Source organism: Podarcis raffonei, chromosome 11 (assembly GCF_027172205.1).
Source record: "Podarcis raffonei isolate rPodRaf1 chromosome 11, rPodRaf1.pri, whole genome shotgun sequence".
NCBI classification, from domain to species: Eukaryota; Metazoa; Chordata; class Lepidosauria; order Squamata; family Lacertidae; genus Podarcis; species Podarcis raffonei.
In genome coordinates, this window is record NC_070612.1 from 32,539,732 (window position 1) to 32,557,607 (window position 17,876).

The window sequence follows — 17,876 nt, forward strand, 5'->3', positions numbered from 1 at the left end:
AATGAAGGTACATTCTTTCACCTTTGGTGGACGTGCCCCAGGATTAAGGCTTTCTGGGAAATGATATATAATGAATTGAAAAAGGTATTTAAATATACCTTCTTGAAGAAACCAGAGGCCTTTCTCTTGGGCATGGCCGGCCAAGTGGTGCCAAAGAAGGACAGAACTTTTTTCATGTATGCTACAACAGCAGCAAGAATACTCATCGCAAAGTATTGGAAGACGCAAGATCTACCCACTCTGGAAGAATGGCAGATGAAACTGATTGACTGTATGGGATTGGCAGAAATGACGAGCAGAATCCGTGACCAAGGAGAAGAGTCGGCAGAAGAAGATTGGAAAAAATTTAAGGACTACTTACAGAAATATTGTAAAATTAAGGAATGCTGAATGATGTTGGATTGAAATTGAGTGGTTTCTAGCTGTAATGATATAAAGGAACATGGATGAAAAAAAGGGTTTGGATATAAAACAAGGTTGTATTATAAGCTGTAATGCTTTAAGTTAAGGATTTGCTGAACAAATAATCTGAAATGGAATACAAGAAGGGGAGGTATGAGGAGGTCAGAGAAATTTGTTATTGAAAAGTATGTTTTATGAACTATATGTTGTTGTTTTTAATCTCTTTGTTTGTTTTTTGTTTGTATAAAAAATTGGAAACTTTAATAAATATCTTTCTTTTTTTTTAAAAAAAAAGAAGAGTCTGTAGGGATGGAGATGGTATTTTTAATATTTGGGACTTAGCCATTTAGGGTTTAAAACATCAGTGTTAGCACCTTGAATTGGGCCTGGAAACAACTTGGGAGTGGGGACATCTCTCAGGTGCATGGGTGCAGCCCCCAGCATAGTTCAAAAGCTTTTGAAGGCTATGGCTTGGGAAAAGACGAAGGTGTTCCTCCAGTAATAATCTAATCAGCACCACTTGTAGCTGGGGGTGCGTGGAGGCTTTCCAGCAAATGAAAAAGCAATTCAGCCCCTAAATGCCAGGAGCTAAGCCCAGAATTGAGAGGTAATTACTCTCTGGAGACAAACCAAACAGTAATTTCCCCTTCTTATCTCTGGTCACACAGGAAGGACCTGGAAACAATCCAATGGCAACAGTCGCAACATTAAGAGATCTCTAAGTTCCTTGGAATGTTAGCTGTTGGCTTGACCAAGGTTATTAAAAATAAGCCAGTCTTGAGACCAGAGCTATACATCATGGCAGCAAACATAGCCCACTTCCCTCCCCAAATCCTCCGTTTACTGCTGATGTGCAAAGCGGCAGAGAGAGGCAATTTGCAGGGGAGAAGTAGTGTGTGTGTTTGTTTTGGGGTTATTTATAATTCCACTCATTACTGCAACATTTTCTTTACAACCACTTCTGCTCCTCCTTGTCCAGCAAACCTAATTCAGAACCCTGACTAAGAGAAAGAATGGCAGAGAGGGATCGAAAATAGAAGTCAGTGGGCAGGAAAAGGGTAAGGACTGTTTACCTGTCCACTTCAACTGTCCGCTGGCAAGGCTTTGTATATCAGCTTAGAAAATGAGGATCAGGGAATGAAGAAGAAACCATCGGCGGAATAAAATGCATGTTAGCATGTACATACACACACTCCTAGCAGAAGTTAGTTGTGCATATTGTCCTTGTTAGCCAATGGCACCAAAATTTGGTAGATGTTCATGAAGTGCAAGTTCTCTGAAATTGATGTCTGAAACTCATGCCAGACAAGCTCCAAGTTGTATTCATCCCTAAGGCATTGAAAAGATCACACAGTTTATGTTTCCCCATTTTCTTCTTCAAAAGGTAATGTCACTTTCCAAAGTCAGGTATGCATTCACAATACATAAATGACTTCCCATCAGCACACCACATTACTTGAAAAGGCACACAGTTGAAAGCATTCGCAACCAGCAGAAAGGTTTCTCTCTGTGTCCTCAGACGATGTGATAGGTAGCTAGCTTTTGTGTGAAGGAACAGAGGCATAGTGAAAGCAGCCAGGGACTTCTGCATTTGCTTGTATTTCCCACTCGGCTTATTAATTTAATATGATCATCCAGGCTTTTCCAGACAGGAACAGAGCACGTGCAAAGGGTACTAAAACTCTGAATGTTCACAATGGTACACTGGCAGCACAGGGTAAATATTGAACTGAAATGATTTTCAAAAACTAGATTGAAAAGAAAAGTTGTGACTCATTTAATCAAACTTCACCACTCTCTAACAATGCAATCCTGTCTCGTCTACTGAGAAGCAAGCCACATTTAGTTCAAATGTAATTGGGTATAGGGTTGCAGGCTGAATTTCACAGACCACAGTCACGCTTCCTCATAACCAGATTTTGTGCTACAGTGATGAACATCTGAATATAGGAATCATTAGGGGGTGCAAACCGATTTGAGCTACCCCCTAATCAAGGGGTGTATAAATTTCAAGAAACAAATAAAATAAATAAATACAAGAACCGTGAAGCAGGCCCAGTAGCATATGGGCAGCCAGTACAAGCTTCTCAGCACCAGAGTTTATGTGCTGGAGATACACTGTCCACATCAACAGTGCCTGCACTGTTCCTTATAAGCTGGAGTCTTCAGACCAGGCCCAGGGGAAGACCCTACATAGAGTGCATTGAGGTTATTTGTAAACCACTCTGTGATCATCAGATGAAGGGAAGTATACAAATTAAATAAATAAATATTAACAGAAAATATGTCTTTAAATTCCCCTGGTACAATGATATCAAAAGGTCTCCCCGCTTTCATTCAACACATGATCCCATGTCTAGTAGCTGTTGTGGCTGCCCACCCTCTGCTATCAGCTCTCAATTAATCCTGCTTATCCAGGTTATCTGTTCGGTGACACAATAATGAGACTGAATTACAGTACTATGGCATAATTAATTTTCCTTAATGAACTTGTCTATGTAGTGCTGCATATTGATGCTGTTTTCAGTAATGGGTAATAAATCTGTAGTCTTTCTTCCATTTATTTTAGGTCTTTAAAAAAATAATAATAATTGGTCCCCCTCCCACAAATATTTCCTAATTTCACAATAACTCCTTTTGGTATAGTTGTTTTTCTATGGATCTTCTAAGGTAAGGTAAAGGACCCATGGATGGTTAAGTCCAGTCAAAGGCGACTATGGGGTGCAGTGCTCATCTTGCTTTTCAGGCCAAGGGAGTCGGCGTTTATCCACATAGCTTTCCGGTGCCCGGAGGACCGTGACAAGTGCCAGAGTGCATGGAAACACCGTTTACCTTCCTGCTGCAGCTGTACTTATTTATCTGCTTGCACTGGCAACTGCTAGGTTGCCAGAAGCTGGGACAGAGCAATGGGAGCTCACCCTGCCGCGCAGATTCGAACTGCCAACCTTCCGATCGGCAAGCCCAAGAGGCTCAGTGATTTAAACCACAGTGCCACCCATGTCTCTTATCTTCTAAGTAGGTACCTGTATAATTATAGATGATGTTGTTGTTTTGCATCCCCTTGGCTCAGTGCCCGCTGCTGCAGTAAAACACCCCTAGGCAGATCTGGGCCCCCATAAAGCATCATATTGCACTGTCACTCTTTCCCCTGTCCAGTCTTGCAAGTCCTTCCTCACTGAGCCTTGATGAATTCATGTCTCTTCTGCAGCCCTGCTACTCTCCCACTCAGGGCACATATCTCATCACACACATGCATGCATACATCTATTCATGCCAAAGCTACATAATGACTACGGTCCCTTTTGCTACACTGTATTTGACCCAGTGGTTTGAAGATCTCATTGCTCTTTCTACATTTGAACATGTAGCTTATCATAATCAATTTTGTTTAGATACCTATTTGGACATTTGGAACTGCCTATATTAATGCGCGGGTGATGCTGTGGGTAAAAGCCTCAGTGCCTAGGGCTTGCCGATCGAAAGGTCAGCGGTTCAAATCCCCGTGGCGGGGTGCGCTCCCGTTGCTCGGTCCCAGCACCTGCCAACCTAGCAGTTTGAAAGCACCCCCAGGTGCAAGTAGATAAATAGGGACCGCTTACTGGCGGGAAGGTAAACGGCGTTTCCGTGTGCTGCGCTGGCTCGCCAGATGCAGCTTTGTCACGCTGGCCACGTGACCCGGAAGTGTCTCCGGACAGCGCTGGCCCCTGGCCTCTTAAGTGAGATGGGCGCACAACCCCAGAGTCTGTCAAGACTGGCCCGTACGGGCAGGGGTACCTTTAAAAAAAGGGGGGTACCTTTACCTTTATATTAATGCATACATTTAAATAAAGATTGATGGAATATTCGTATCATTAATGTCAATTTATCACCATTCCATATATGGTTGCACTGTGATGTTTTGTGCATCCAGTGAAGCAAGTTGATTAACATGACTGACATGTTTGCGCCTGCTGATGCCAAAAGCAAAAGGCATCACCTTTCTAAAACACTATGGGTCATCTTTCCCTTCTAACTCTAGCTTGCTTTTTCTATGTGAGTGAGTTGTGAATACAGGGAAACTGAAAGCAGCAATGAAGAGTTCAGCTTCTCAGCCAAATAACTGGGGGAGTAATTACTGATGACAAGCTGTTTAAAGCTTGTGGTCATGTACTGTCACTCTGTAATTTTAAAAGTTGAGCTTGATAAAGACTTTCTTGTTAGTCCCTACCCCCCTCCCCCTCTTTACTGAAAATGGCAGATTAAATTCACAGTTAAACCTGACCTTCTTTGGGACATTTTGTAACTGATATTCTGTACAATTCAGTTTCAACATGCTCCAGAAGGTGTTGTCTTCATTAGCGTCCAAGAAGACTTGCAACAATAGATCTTATGTTTCTTACATCACTTTTTTTCTTTCTTCCCTCTGCTTTCAAATGTCCTGCTGATTCTCCCCCAAATAATCGAGTTTTAGCCACTCATTGCTATTTCAAGATGCCATTAACACCCACTTTGTGCTGTTCACTTTTAACCCTCTGCGGTGTTTCCATAGTGACTTCTGGAGCTAAATAGGTGTACTTTCTCTGTAATTTGGATAGAGGAAACAAGCATAGTCAGTATTTTCTTTACCCAATTTTTGTCTCATTTCCACTAAATTTTAAGCTGAAGTGTATAGGCCAGACACATTTCATTTTTGTGTCTATAAGAATCAAAATGTTCCAGTATAGTTTATTCCTGAAATTTTGCTAGCACTTGAGCTACTCACAAATTGTTTGTACCAGATTGAGTTTCACATAGCATTTATATGCATGAATTTAACTAATCCTGGCAAATCTCATGGACGAGAAGTTAACAACATGAAGAGCTTTGTCGATTGATAATAGATGTATGAGATCCTACGAGTCAATTTTTGCAAGCACCCAAGTAGAATTTGGCCCTGCAGTAGAATCTAATATGGATTGGAACTACAAGCCACTTTAATAAATATTATTTTACAAGGATATTTGTACAAGAGAATTAAACAACAATTGACCTCTCCCCCAATATGCAGAAGAAAATAGCTGTTTGAAACCAGTCCAACTGGATAATACCTACCAATGAAGCACAATTTATTTGAAGACTTCCCCACTCACCCCAAATCTGTCCCTGGCTGTCTAGAGCTTTCCAGATTTCCCATATGAGGACTCATCAACACTATGTACAGGTCCTTCACAAAGAAGCTTCTTGACTTACACAAGCAGAAGCTGGGAAAGCCTTGAGCTCCTATGGTCAATGCATTTATTTTATTTTATCAACCCATTCATCCTTGTCTTCTCTTCTGTTGAATCTCTGGCATTTCTTTTTTCACTGTAAAAATGAAGTGCTATGAGTTTTTCAATTTCTTTTTCCAAACAGCAAGTAGTGACCTTCAGGCATGCAATTACCTTCCCCCACCAAATATTGAACAAATCCTCTTTCACCATCCTTGCTCCCATCTTATTTCCTAATACTGTCACAGGGAATTTTAGTATGAAACACAACACAGGGATTCTCTAATGCAGGCTTCCTCAACCTTGGCCCTCCAGATGTTTTTGGCCTATAACTTCCATGATTCCCTAGCTAGCAGGACCAGTGGTCAGGGATGATGGAAATTTTGTCTCAAAACATCTGGAGGGCCGAGGTTGAGGAAGCCTGCTCTAATGCTAACTACTTCATTGGAACTCCAACTGTGAACTAATTTACATGATAAATCTACTAGCTGCATGTCCTCTCTAAACCACTACTGATTTTACTCTCTTTTCCCAATCACATTTTGAATGGTTCATTTCCCAATTCAGATGTCAAGTGATTGAAAACTTCAAGCCAGGATGCAAGAGTCTTCTGCATCGAGCCCTGAAACCCACCCCATGGAAATAAGACACAGTGGAGACAAAATTTAGTTTAAAGGTTAATAGGCAAATTTAGGCCACAACTTTATTGATTACACAAGTGTGACTGGTATTGGCTTAGGCATTGGTATCTAATCTCTATAACTGGCTCCTGCCCACCCAGCAGGGAGCCTGCAAGGATAAACTACCAGCAGAGGGAGCTCCATCAATAAATATTGACTGGAGCTCACCCGTGGGGTTCCCAGGGTTCTGGCATGGCCCTGGCCCCTCCCTGGGCTTCGGATGAGATCCAGACTCCAGATTCCTTTAATGGAATACCCTATCAACATGGAGGGGCAGGTGATGGCCACACCTCCCCTCCCCATATCCCCCTAAACCAATGCCTAACCACCAAACCTTACAAAGTTGTGACGATTGCTAAGAGGTAGGCAAAAATCAAGTGGCCACTGCCAATCTGCCACACTGGGAAAAAATTCTTACCCAGACCCCATTCCAAAACAGGCGACCAACCAAAGTCCAAAGCAAGGACAGACACAACCTAACTAAAGGTTGGGTGGGTGTTCGGCTGCATGAAGCAAGAGGAGGTCCCCACGTCACGCTGCCAATTAAATACCCCCAACCCCCAGCTCTTGCAATGTCACCAATTGGCTAAAGGCCAGTGGCATGATGGTGGCACTATCCGCTGGAGCGGGGCAAAGCTCCGCCTCCAAGCTGGTTGAGGGGAGTCCCAGGGCCGTGTACAACATCGACCCTCTATTAGGACTATCCAACTTCCTTTACAGCTCCAGCTCAAATTAAAACAGAATTCAAGTCACAGCTGTAAAGGTAGAATTGGGAGCACACTCTAAGCGAATTTGGTGTCTGTTCTGTCACCATGTAGGGAAAGGTAGCTATGCTTTGCCTGAAACAGCAAACTACTTTGAGGTTGTTGTTTTTTAAAATCAAGCTGTATATAAAGTTTATGAAATAAATAATCTATATATAGTGATAATGTAAAAGGATTAGAAGGGAGAACTTTAATTGGATAGGTAACATTATCTGCAATTATCTTGCAGGCTTTTGAACAAGCATCCTGAGGACATATGTTAGATAAAAGATTAGTGCATCTTTTTTTACAATGGCTTCTGGGTAGTTTTATTCTGTCAGTTTGCTTCATTATTTTAATAGCATCTTTAAAATAAAAAATGCTTGTATTGTATTATAGATTTTTAATGGACTATAAATCGAATCAAGTACAGGATTCAGTAGAATAAACAAACAAATATCTTTCACTACATAGAAATATGAGTTTTATTCCATTCCACATCACAGCCATATTTGAATAGCTACTATTGACTTCTAGAATATCTGGACTTGAGTTGCCTGTCTCTGTTGGTAATTTTGAGAGGCAGCCTGTTCAGTTTCCTAAATGTAAGTCCCAAATATGTCTTGAGGGAAACAATCTACACCTCAGTTACATGTGACATTGAGAAAAATGGGTAACTAACCTCTGCTATGCTTATGACTTCTCACCTAACACTCTCATTTACTGAACATTTATTTCATTTCTTTCTTTCTCCCTCAACTACATTTTGCAAAATAACACTTTTAGGATATGGACAGAAATCAGAGAATCAGCTACGCAGACAATCCAATTACCTGATCCCTTATAGGGACAGGCAAATCCTTCTGGCTGAAGCCAGAGAGCAGATTGCTTTGGACATCAGAGAGTTTAACAGTCATTTCTCTCCCAAGATAGAGGATTAGTTGTAAGAAGGGAACACAGTGACCATAATGTAGGAGGAAACTCACTTGGATGGGAGTGGACATCCAATCAGTGACAGAAGAGACAGAGCTTAATAACTAGAAGCACAAGGGAAAGAAATCCATTTAGTTCTATTTTAACATTTCCCCTTGCACTTTGAGATACTTAATTCCATTTGCTTCCTATCTTTCCATTTCAGCACCTCATTTGTCACTGAAAACCTAGAGCAATGCCTAGTGGTTCATTGCAACTAAGCAGTGGTATACACACAAATAATCACAAAACTATACCACAGAAAACTTTAGGGAATGCTGGTGGGGCCTCCGGCACTGCACCTTATGTTGGACTCCAACTTCAGGCCCAACTATCTTAGCCAATGGCCAAGAGTGAGAAGGAACTTCTGGTGGACCTGAGGTCTCTCTCCCATCCCTGGTTTTGGGCTCTCTCTAAAGCTCCTACTAAAATTAATTGGAAACTTTTTAGAGCATTTGAGTTCTTTGTAATCTTACCGGAGTAAAATGCAACCCTGTAAAGTGTTCCTCATACACGAAGCTGTCTTATACAGAGTCAGATCATTGGTACCAGTGTTCTAACTGGCAATGGCTCTCCGTGACCTCAGGGAGAAAACCTTCAGACAGCTCGATTTTAAATGCAAAGATAGAAAAACATACTTTAAAGAGAAAAGTTTTAAAACAGCAGTGCACAGGGCATCTTTTGTTTGACCCACTAGACAAAGACACTAACCAACTACCGGCATTCTCTCTATCAAGATATTCTGAGAGCTTTCTGGGTGTCTGTGTACAAAAGTCTCTTAACAATAACAGGGTGACTACCATAAACTGGGCTAGTCTTCAAATCTCGAGGAAAGTAAGAGCAGCTAATTTCAGGTCACAAAGCTCAGCCACAATTTTTCTTCAATAAATACAGCTGGATCACAAATATGATTGTTTTAGGGAGAAGGGCTTTAGACGCTGTTAGCATATGTTTTTCATTCCTTGGAAAAATACAGGCCTATTATTGCTGTTGTTGTTGTTGTTGTTATTTTGTGGGGTGATGAGAGAAATATCTCCCCTGCCCAGAATGCATGTGTCTATAGAGAGAGAATGACACCGCTGGCTTCAAAGTGGGGAGAATGGGAAAGTGTCCCCTCCTCAAGACAAGTAGTATTTCCCCCCTTCTTTTATCAGTAATTGCAGGGGGGGGGGCAAAGCTTGCCTCCCAAGAAATACATTTTGCCCTTTTGTGCTACACCACACCTTTTCTTTCTAGTGCCATCATTTAGCATATCATCAAAGGTGCAACATCACAGTTAGAACAATTCTTAAAAATAAATTAAAATTATAAATTATATATTTATGTTTCTTCCATTTAAAGAAAGAAACAACAACAGAATTTTAAAAATACATGAAATTTTGTCTTAGCTAAATGCAAGGCAAAGGGAAAGGCAAAATCTAGAATGGGAGGAGAAACCAATTTAGACATATCTCCATTAATTGCGGGCTGAATGTATCGTTGCATCCATATGAACAGAAGTGACAAGAGGCACTTCTGAAACATTACTTGCATTTGGAAAGGAAAGATTAGTCACATTTTCTACACAATATTTATAGCGGTGTTTTGCAATCACCTCTGGATAGGTACTAGAGGGTTATGCTAATTGAAACGTTCTTATTCCTATGTTTTGCCTAATCCTGAAAACAAGTGATCAGGGCTGCAGGGTAATTGTAACAAAAAAACCCAAGCAAACAATACAAAAACAGACGAAACCGCAGAGCAACAATTGGTAGAGAAATAAGGCAGCAGAAAAACAAAACACTAATTAATTTGTCTTCTTGACCTAAGTGAGATTTGTAGCCTTTAGAGGTGAGAGGCTTATGCACTAACTCGCTCTGCCACCTGGCACCCAGTGTTATTTTTATTACACTAGCCCAATTTCCTCTAAGCACCAATGTTCATTAAAGCCCCAGATATAGAAGTGCACTCCAGTTCTGTTTTATTAAAATATACAGAGCAGAATTTAGTGAGACAGCTCCAGGCACAGAAGAATAGAATATGCCATTTTAGAAGAAAGGAAGAAAAAAGGAAATTGCAAATGTTAGGCAAGTTGATTTAGTGAAGCTGGTGGGAATAGGATATCTGAATGTAAAAAATTGTGCTCTGTCTATCGGAAAGTAACACAGGGAAAGTAACCTCTACCTTTTCAAGATGCAGGGAATTTTATTGTTTATTTATTTATTTTTGCAAATTGCACAGGTGCTGTTTTGCCACTGCATTTGCCAATGAGGAAAGATATCATCTGGCTCCAAAACACCTTGGCCGGTGGAAGAGATGATGAGGCATTACAGGGGAATAATGGGTGGTCACATAATCTCAGGATCATTCTTAAGTGTTTATAATGTGTTGCTTTAACATGGATAGTAGCACAACATCCTATCATTATTTCTTCTATGCTTAACTTCAAGAAATCTCTTGGTGCTGCTTCTTATAAACATTAACTGATAATGCCATACCAAAATCGGCTCCATAATGTTAGAGATTATAGGATTGCTAATAATGACGACAACAACATCCTGATATAGTTCATAAGGTAGTAAAGCTCAAACCAGAAATGACAGTTAACCATTCCTCTTTTTCTCCCTCCCCCCTTTTATTACAAAAATTAAATTTATTTCACATGTGCTTGTGGTTTGTTTGTCAGGGACCCTGACTCTTCCCAATGTCTTCAAAATGTGCCATCGTTTATTTGTTTGTTTTGGCATTTCAGAGATGTTATTATCTTTTTCATTCTGTAGTTTTTAACATTCATAGTTTGTCATCTGTCTATTTTGTCTGATAAGTTTATAAATTGCTTGGAGACTCTCTTGGCATTAAGCAGTATATAAATGTATGAAAAATAAATGTCTCCTTTTATTAGCCAATCTCGTTTGGGAAGGCCTTCCCATTAATATGTTTTAGTAAACGTAAAAAAGTTTCTTCTAAGAAAGGCAGAAGGCCAAGTTCTGTAAAAAGTTGGGAGCAGCCACCTTACTAAAGTTCTATAATAAATTGTCCCTCTGCTTGTTCAGATTATTTATTGATTTAGAGTATCTTAATCTTAAACGCGTCTACTGACCTCAATGTTACGTATACACAGGTAAGCTTGCATGGGAATGCAGTGGTACTAGGCGATGATAAGGTATGGATGTGGGGTTGGTGGGCAGGAGATCCTATGATGAATGAACTTCCACTTCCTAAGCCCCATGGATTGTTCTAGTCAAGGTGGAAAGCATTTGAGGGGTGGCCTTTTGGGGTTTTTGTTGTCTCTGCACCCCCATTTCCCCTAACACTGATGTCAATGGATGATGAAATCACTACCAAAAGTGGCTCACTACACTAGCTTCCCAGCAGGACAGTCACTTACCAGGAGCTGGAGGGGCAAGGTGGCAGGGAGGTTAGTGCAGTGCAGACGCACTGGCAGAGTCAATCCAGTGCTCCTGCCAGTGTGTTTGCACTGCATCAACCTCCTCATTGCCTTGCCTCTTTCCCTCTTGGTAAACAACAACAAACATCCACAGGGAAGCAAGCATAGCAGCTCTGCCCTACTCAGTGAGCCATTTCTGATTACTACACCAACTCCAGGGCTGGTATACTTTTCCATCTGTTGGTGGTGATGCTGGAGAAAATATATAGAGATATTATATACTTAAAGGTTGAAATGTGTGTGAGAAGGGCTGAGCAAGTGAAGGCTGGAACCATGAGAGAAGGAGGGAACATGTGTGCAGGAGCTATTGCTATAACTGCTAAGGACAAAGGAAGGAGGGAAAGATAAGAAAGTTGTGGTGCCTTGTGATTAAACCAATAGAAGCTAGTAAACAGAAGTTTGATATGTGGACATAATTGTCCCTTTGCTTCCCTTTGTTTGTTAGTGTATAAATGCTTGTACTTTGGTCTTATTTGGTGTGCCACCTGTCCACTACGTAGTCGTTGAGGTTGTGCCACACTGACCTTGAAATGCCTAAATTAGCATCCTTTTTGACTGACAACTGGAGTCTAGATCTTATTGACCAGCCAAGCTGAACCCACCAGGTATTCGGTATTGAACGCCAATATTTCCCCAACAGTGGAGAGGTGGTGGGGGGGGAAGAAAGGACATCTATGACCTTCTGAAATCTGCCTTGATATGCTCCCTTTCAAGCCCTACAGCTGGTGATACATCTGCACCTACAGAAGTTTCTGTAGGTGCACTGAGTTTTTTGCGGGGGTGTGCTAGTGGACCTCCCCATTGCCAGTGGAGTGGCTTTTCCTAAATCCCCTTAGCTGGCTTTGGGCCAACTTTATGATTGTGGCCTTAATATTTAAACTGTTGTTTCAATTTTGTTCCTCAGTTTGAGAATTTTAAGGTGAGAAGTGAGTTGTAGATTTTATTTTTTTTAAAATAAAGCATGGCCTGGAAAATAAAGTATACAAAAGTTGATCATCCCTGGCTTGTGGTATGCAAGTGGCTCTTACAAACCAATGGATGTTATACTAATTAAAATTTGCAAAGATGTTAGCTATCAATAAGCATTTAGTCTATGGCTCTGATTCACACACTTGAGGGAAGCAATCAAGAATTTTGGCATTCACATCTCACTTTGGAGCAGCCTTTTACATCCATTACAAATTCTATTTTTCAAAATGCCATTTTCATTCAACAATTAAACTATTTCATTCTCCAAGCAATTATTATAGAAAGAGATTATCTGCTCTGTGGAAGCTGCAAAGGTTTTAAATGTCAATGCAATCTGGCAAATAAGTATCAAAACTACTATAGAAAAACATTTCAACCTCTAACTTTCAAAACAATAACATCTGGCCATATCTTAAAGCAAAAAAGAAATAGTAGTGATAAACATTTTCTAAAAATCCAAATATCTAAAATTATTCATGTCATTCTGCAGTATAAATTAACATTTTCCTAAAAATGGTCGCATTTTATGCAGAGCATTAGAAACCCTGCAGTAATTGCTTTGCAAAGAAAACATACAAATAGGATTTGATTACTAATTTAATGTTATCTTCATATAGTAACATTTCAACAAGACGTTTTAAAACATTGGTGCTAATGCCATGCCCAATGGATGCTTGCAAAGGATGCCTTTGAGAATCAACAGAAAAACATTTATGAATGCAATACAAAAACCACTGATTCTTTGCAACCTTCATTCATTTTGGCAAGCGGAACTTAGGGCTTGTTTATAGCTTGCATTTCATGCTAATAATAAATGGAAACTCTTGCTTGCGCCCCCCCCCCAGCATCTCCACACTTAACAGCTATCTGTGTGGAGCCAATCACAAATCCATAAAGTTGTACTCAAAGCAATTGAGGATGAGTGCATGATGGATAGCATTATAACCTGACAAATTAATATAAATGAAATGAGCTTTTGGGAGATATTCTGAGAAGTATAGTGAGGAAATATTATTGTCATAACAGAAAATGTGATGTGCTGCAAATGCCTAGCTCAGTGTTGCTGAGTTAGTCCCCTTCCCTAGATGCAAATTGGGGGCTCTTCCAATTGACCAGGTGACATTCGTCCTGATTTGGTTTTGCAAATTTTGCATGGAGGTTCTATGATGTCTGCTGTTGACTGAACATTCATCCTGATTTCCCCCCACTGAGATTATGCAACATCATGTCAAGCAGTCCCACACTTCCCAGTGCATTTTCCTATCACTATCCTTACCGCAAAAACATTAACTTCTTAAGAAGTTAGTTTGTTGCACAAGAAAGCCAAATCCACCTTAATTATGCAATCTCCATTTGCTGGTATATGACTGAATCCCACCTGCAAAATAGTGACAGCCTGGAAGCAGCCAGGTCTTTACTTCTATGGTCACCAAATTGCTTCAGATACATATTGCCCTTGGTAGTGGTAGGCAGCTACAAGCTGTCACTTAATATTCCTTACGGAGCACAAGTACTCATCATGACATCACTCCAGGTCATTGTGGGAAAGTAGCCTCAACTCTTTAAATCTCCTGCAATGCCCCAGAGTAATGCTGCATTAGGTGCTCTGGATAATAGTGAAAAAATGGAAACAGTGTCATCTGACGCAAGGGGTCCAGGGCAGATATCAGTGCCAGAGGCATTGGATGCTGATGCTGAGGCTGCCATTCCACAAACTGGAATGAACACCTGAACACACTCGTCACATGCAATGATAGGGCTATTACTGAGGTTGTTGTTGTTACTACTACTATTTCTGTTTCAGAAACCTTAAAGAAATGGAGGAAGGGTGAAGGGCACAGAATTAGATCCCAAAGAAGTAGTGAATAACTTATGCTCATTACTAGTGCTGGATAAAGTGAGGCATCAGTGTTGTGGTTATGTTATTTCTTTCAGCTGATTGATGATTCATGACAAAAATAGTCCAAAGTGACTTGCCGGGGGCGGAGGAATCCAATGCTACTACTCATCACAACTACATATTTTAAAAGCAATGGAACAAAAATATTCATCTACACTAATCTATTAAGACTAGGGAGTGGAATTCAACGCAGTGCTAAGGCAGTCATTCCGTCAGTGCAAGCATTTCTGCTTGCTAGATGGAAAGATCTCCCCTTTCCTGCTCACCACCCCCATGCAGTGTTTTGAAGTTTCTCCCAACTCTTCAGAGCAGATGGGGGGCACTGGGGGGGGGAGAGGGGGAAAGCTTCATTGCACTAGCAGGAGTCCTTGTGCTGGCTTCTGTACCGGGTCAGTTGAATCTTGCCTAAAAATATGAAAATACCCTTTCCCCACTCTACACTTGGATGAACACAGAAATAGCCAAAAGCCACCCAAAGGCACAACACTATTAGCACCCAAATGCCTGGGAAAATAAAAACGTTTTTGCCTGACACTGAAAAGGCGACAAAGTTGGTGCTTGGCAAACATCCCAGAGTTGAATTCTGCAGACAAGGGACAGAAATATCATAGCAGCATTTATTTCATTTTATTGTTTGGTAGTGCATTTTATTTATTTCATTTTATTGTTAGGTAGTGCATTTTACTGATGAACTCATATGAGATGTGGTGAAATTCCCATGTGTAATGTTTCACGGAATTACACTTACACTTGTATTACCAAAAGTAATTCAATGTTTCAGGTAGTGGTTCAGGCACTCAACAGGCACAATTCAAATAGATACATTCCTTTTTATTGATGTTTGAAAATGTAAATAGCTCCATTAAATCTTTTCCCTAGACCAGAGTACTAAGTTTTACAACATCCGAGGGTGGCATATAACAATTGTGTGAAGTTTATTCTAAATGGAATCTGCCTGGCCTTCTTATCAAGTTAAAAAACAACCATATTAAGAGAGTTCCCCTTCAAATCACATGCATGGTGTTTTCCACAGCTGCAAAATAAATCTGCTAACACAAAAGCTGTTCCAATGTCACACAGTTTACATGTCCTATAGAATAAACATTTCAGCACTTAAGTAATCAAATTGGTAACAAAGATGAAGCTTCTGGCAGATTTATCATCTTGCTGTATTAGTTCTGTGGTAGTAAGAAATGCCCTTATACTTTTGATGCCAGATGCTCTCATTGGGAGAGCAGCGGTTCATGGAAACAATCCCATTGTATATAATGGGATTACTCATGTGAGAAATTGCTTATGTAGCTTTATACTTATGAATGTGTTTACACCTTCCAAAATAAGAGCACAGATGAAAGAAGCATATTTCAGTGTTTCATTGCAATTGATGATCTGACAATTTGTATTCATTTCTTTTTAATATGATGGAATGAGCACCTGTGTTTGTTTTTCGGCTGATGCCGATGGCCTATTAAGAAATTGGTGATTAATATTAACATTCTGAAAGAGTATTTTGAAAATTAGTTGGATCCAGAGAAAAGCTTCTGGAAGCAGATTTGCAGAAATTGGCTTCCCCTCCCTGGGAAGTCAACATGATTCATACCCAATGGCATCTAGGTTTCTCTCTCTCTGACCAGCATATGAAAGCGTATGCATCCAGCTACAATTTCTTCTTCCAACCAACTTGTAAATAGTTTATGTATCCAGCCTTGTTCTCACCAGTGAAACCACAATAACAGTGTCAGAAATCAAACCTATTGCATTCTTTGGGTGCCTGGTGCTATAAACTTATAGTAACCCAAGTCCAAGAAAAGCCTATTGTAGAGGTCTACTGTACGGATGCATCATGTGGTCAGATAAAATGATTCTGGTTCCTTCATATTGTAAGATTCTATTCAGTGCTCATATAAACACTATAGACTCCAAGTCACAAACACATTCATATTCCATTATGGTGGGTTTTCTTTCCAATGCACAGCCAGCATCAAGGCACCTGCATCTTACTGATGGATTTCAGACACTATTACACCCCCCCCCCCAGTCTTTAGCAGCGGTGAAAAGTTACTATACCGAACAATCATGTACAAATTGTTATTTGTCTCCTTTTTGTCCAAGTTTGGAACTACTATTCCTCCTCCTGGATTGTGATTTTCTCAGCACCCTCCATAATGACATGCAATCAGGAAAATAACTCTTCCATATCTACAAACATCACAATAAGACAACACCCCATGATGACAAGTAATTATTGCACAGAGAGGCAACCTTCCACATATATAAAAAGGCAAGATCCTTAGTGAATCTGAGCTGGGATAAAATCCCTTCCTGACCATTGAGGTGTGGCAATCAGGGTTAAAGTTTGCATTAGAACTCATCCAGTTTCAGCCCAATCTTATGTATGATTGCTTGGATATAAATTCAAGTGCATTCCATGAGACTGACTCCCAAGCAGGGAATATACTAGGATTGCAGCCTGAATTTCCTTATGAATAAAGCAGGTTTATGACTGAAGCAAATAACTTATTCCAGAATGGGTAAAATTGATTAAAATGTATGTTTCTCACCTGCTGATGTTGGCTCTTCTTCATCTAGCACTGTGAATAGAAGAAAGAAAAGAGATTAAAATTATAAATACACTGAAGAAACTCAAAGAATCTGAATGCACAGGACCCTATTTAAAAATATATTCTAACCGTTTAAATTTGTAATTAAAACAAAGGCGCAATGTGTAAGTTTTATATAAATGCATGCATCCACTGAAAACCATTTTCAATGCTATTTTAAGTATATTTTGAAGTACAGGCAGTAGCAGTTTGTGGGGTGGGGTGCCAGAGCTCAGCAGACATGCTGGTTATTGGGTTACATCTGTCCAGGCTACACGCCTCTCTTCTCAGTCCACATGCCTCACCCTTCCTTCAAAATTTGCACTCCTCTGAATTTTGAAATGTAGTTCTGCAGCCAAGTAATGTGTGCAAAAATGAATCTACCTGAGCAAAGTGTGCAGAAATATATATTTATCTGTGACAATAACATACAAAATTTCTAGATTCAGGTAGGTAGCCATGTTGGTTTGATGTAGTCGAAATATATATAAAAATAAAAAAAATTGTCCAGTAGCACCTTGAAGGTAAAGGTAAAGGTAAAGGTACCCCTGCCCGTATGGGCCAGTCTTGACAGACTCTAAGGTTGCGCGCCCATCTCGCTTCGCTTATGAGGCCGGGGGCCAGCGCTGTCCGCAGACACTTCCGGGTCATGTGGCCAGCGTGACAAGCTGCATCTGGCGAGCCAGCGCAGCACACAGAATGCCGTTTACCTTCCCGCTAGTAAGCGGTCCCTATTTATCTACTTGCACCTAAGGGTGCTTTCAAACTGCTAGGTTGGCAGGCGCTGGGACCGAAAGACGGGAGCTCACCCCGCCGTGGGGATTTGAACTGCCGACCATGCGATCGGCAAGCCCTAGGCGCTGAGGCTTTTACCCACAGCGCCACCCGTGTCCCCCCAGTAGCACCTTAGAGACCAACTAAGTTTGTTCTTGGTATTTCATTATATTAGGGGAAATTA

The 17,876-nt window shown here is 40.6% G+C and overlaps 1 protein-coding gene across 1 annotated transcript in view; it reads right to left on the reverse strand.

The window, feature by feature from the left end:
- The window catches only part of EDIL3 (EGF like repeats and discoidin domains 3), a 236,474-nt gene that overhangs the window by 110,114 nt on the left and 108,484 nt on the right, over positions 1 to 17,876 (reverse strand). The window contains exon 3 of the mRNA XM_053407901.1: positions 16,880 to 16,909. Within this exon, the coding sequence (XP_053263876.1) occupies positions 16,880 to 16,909 (30 nt within the window). The remainder of the gene's footprint in view (positions 1 to 16,879; positions 16,910 to 17,876) is intronic.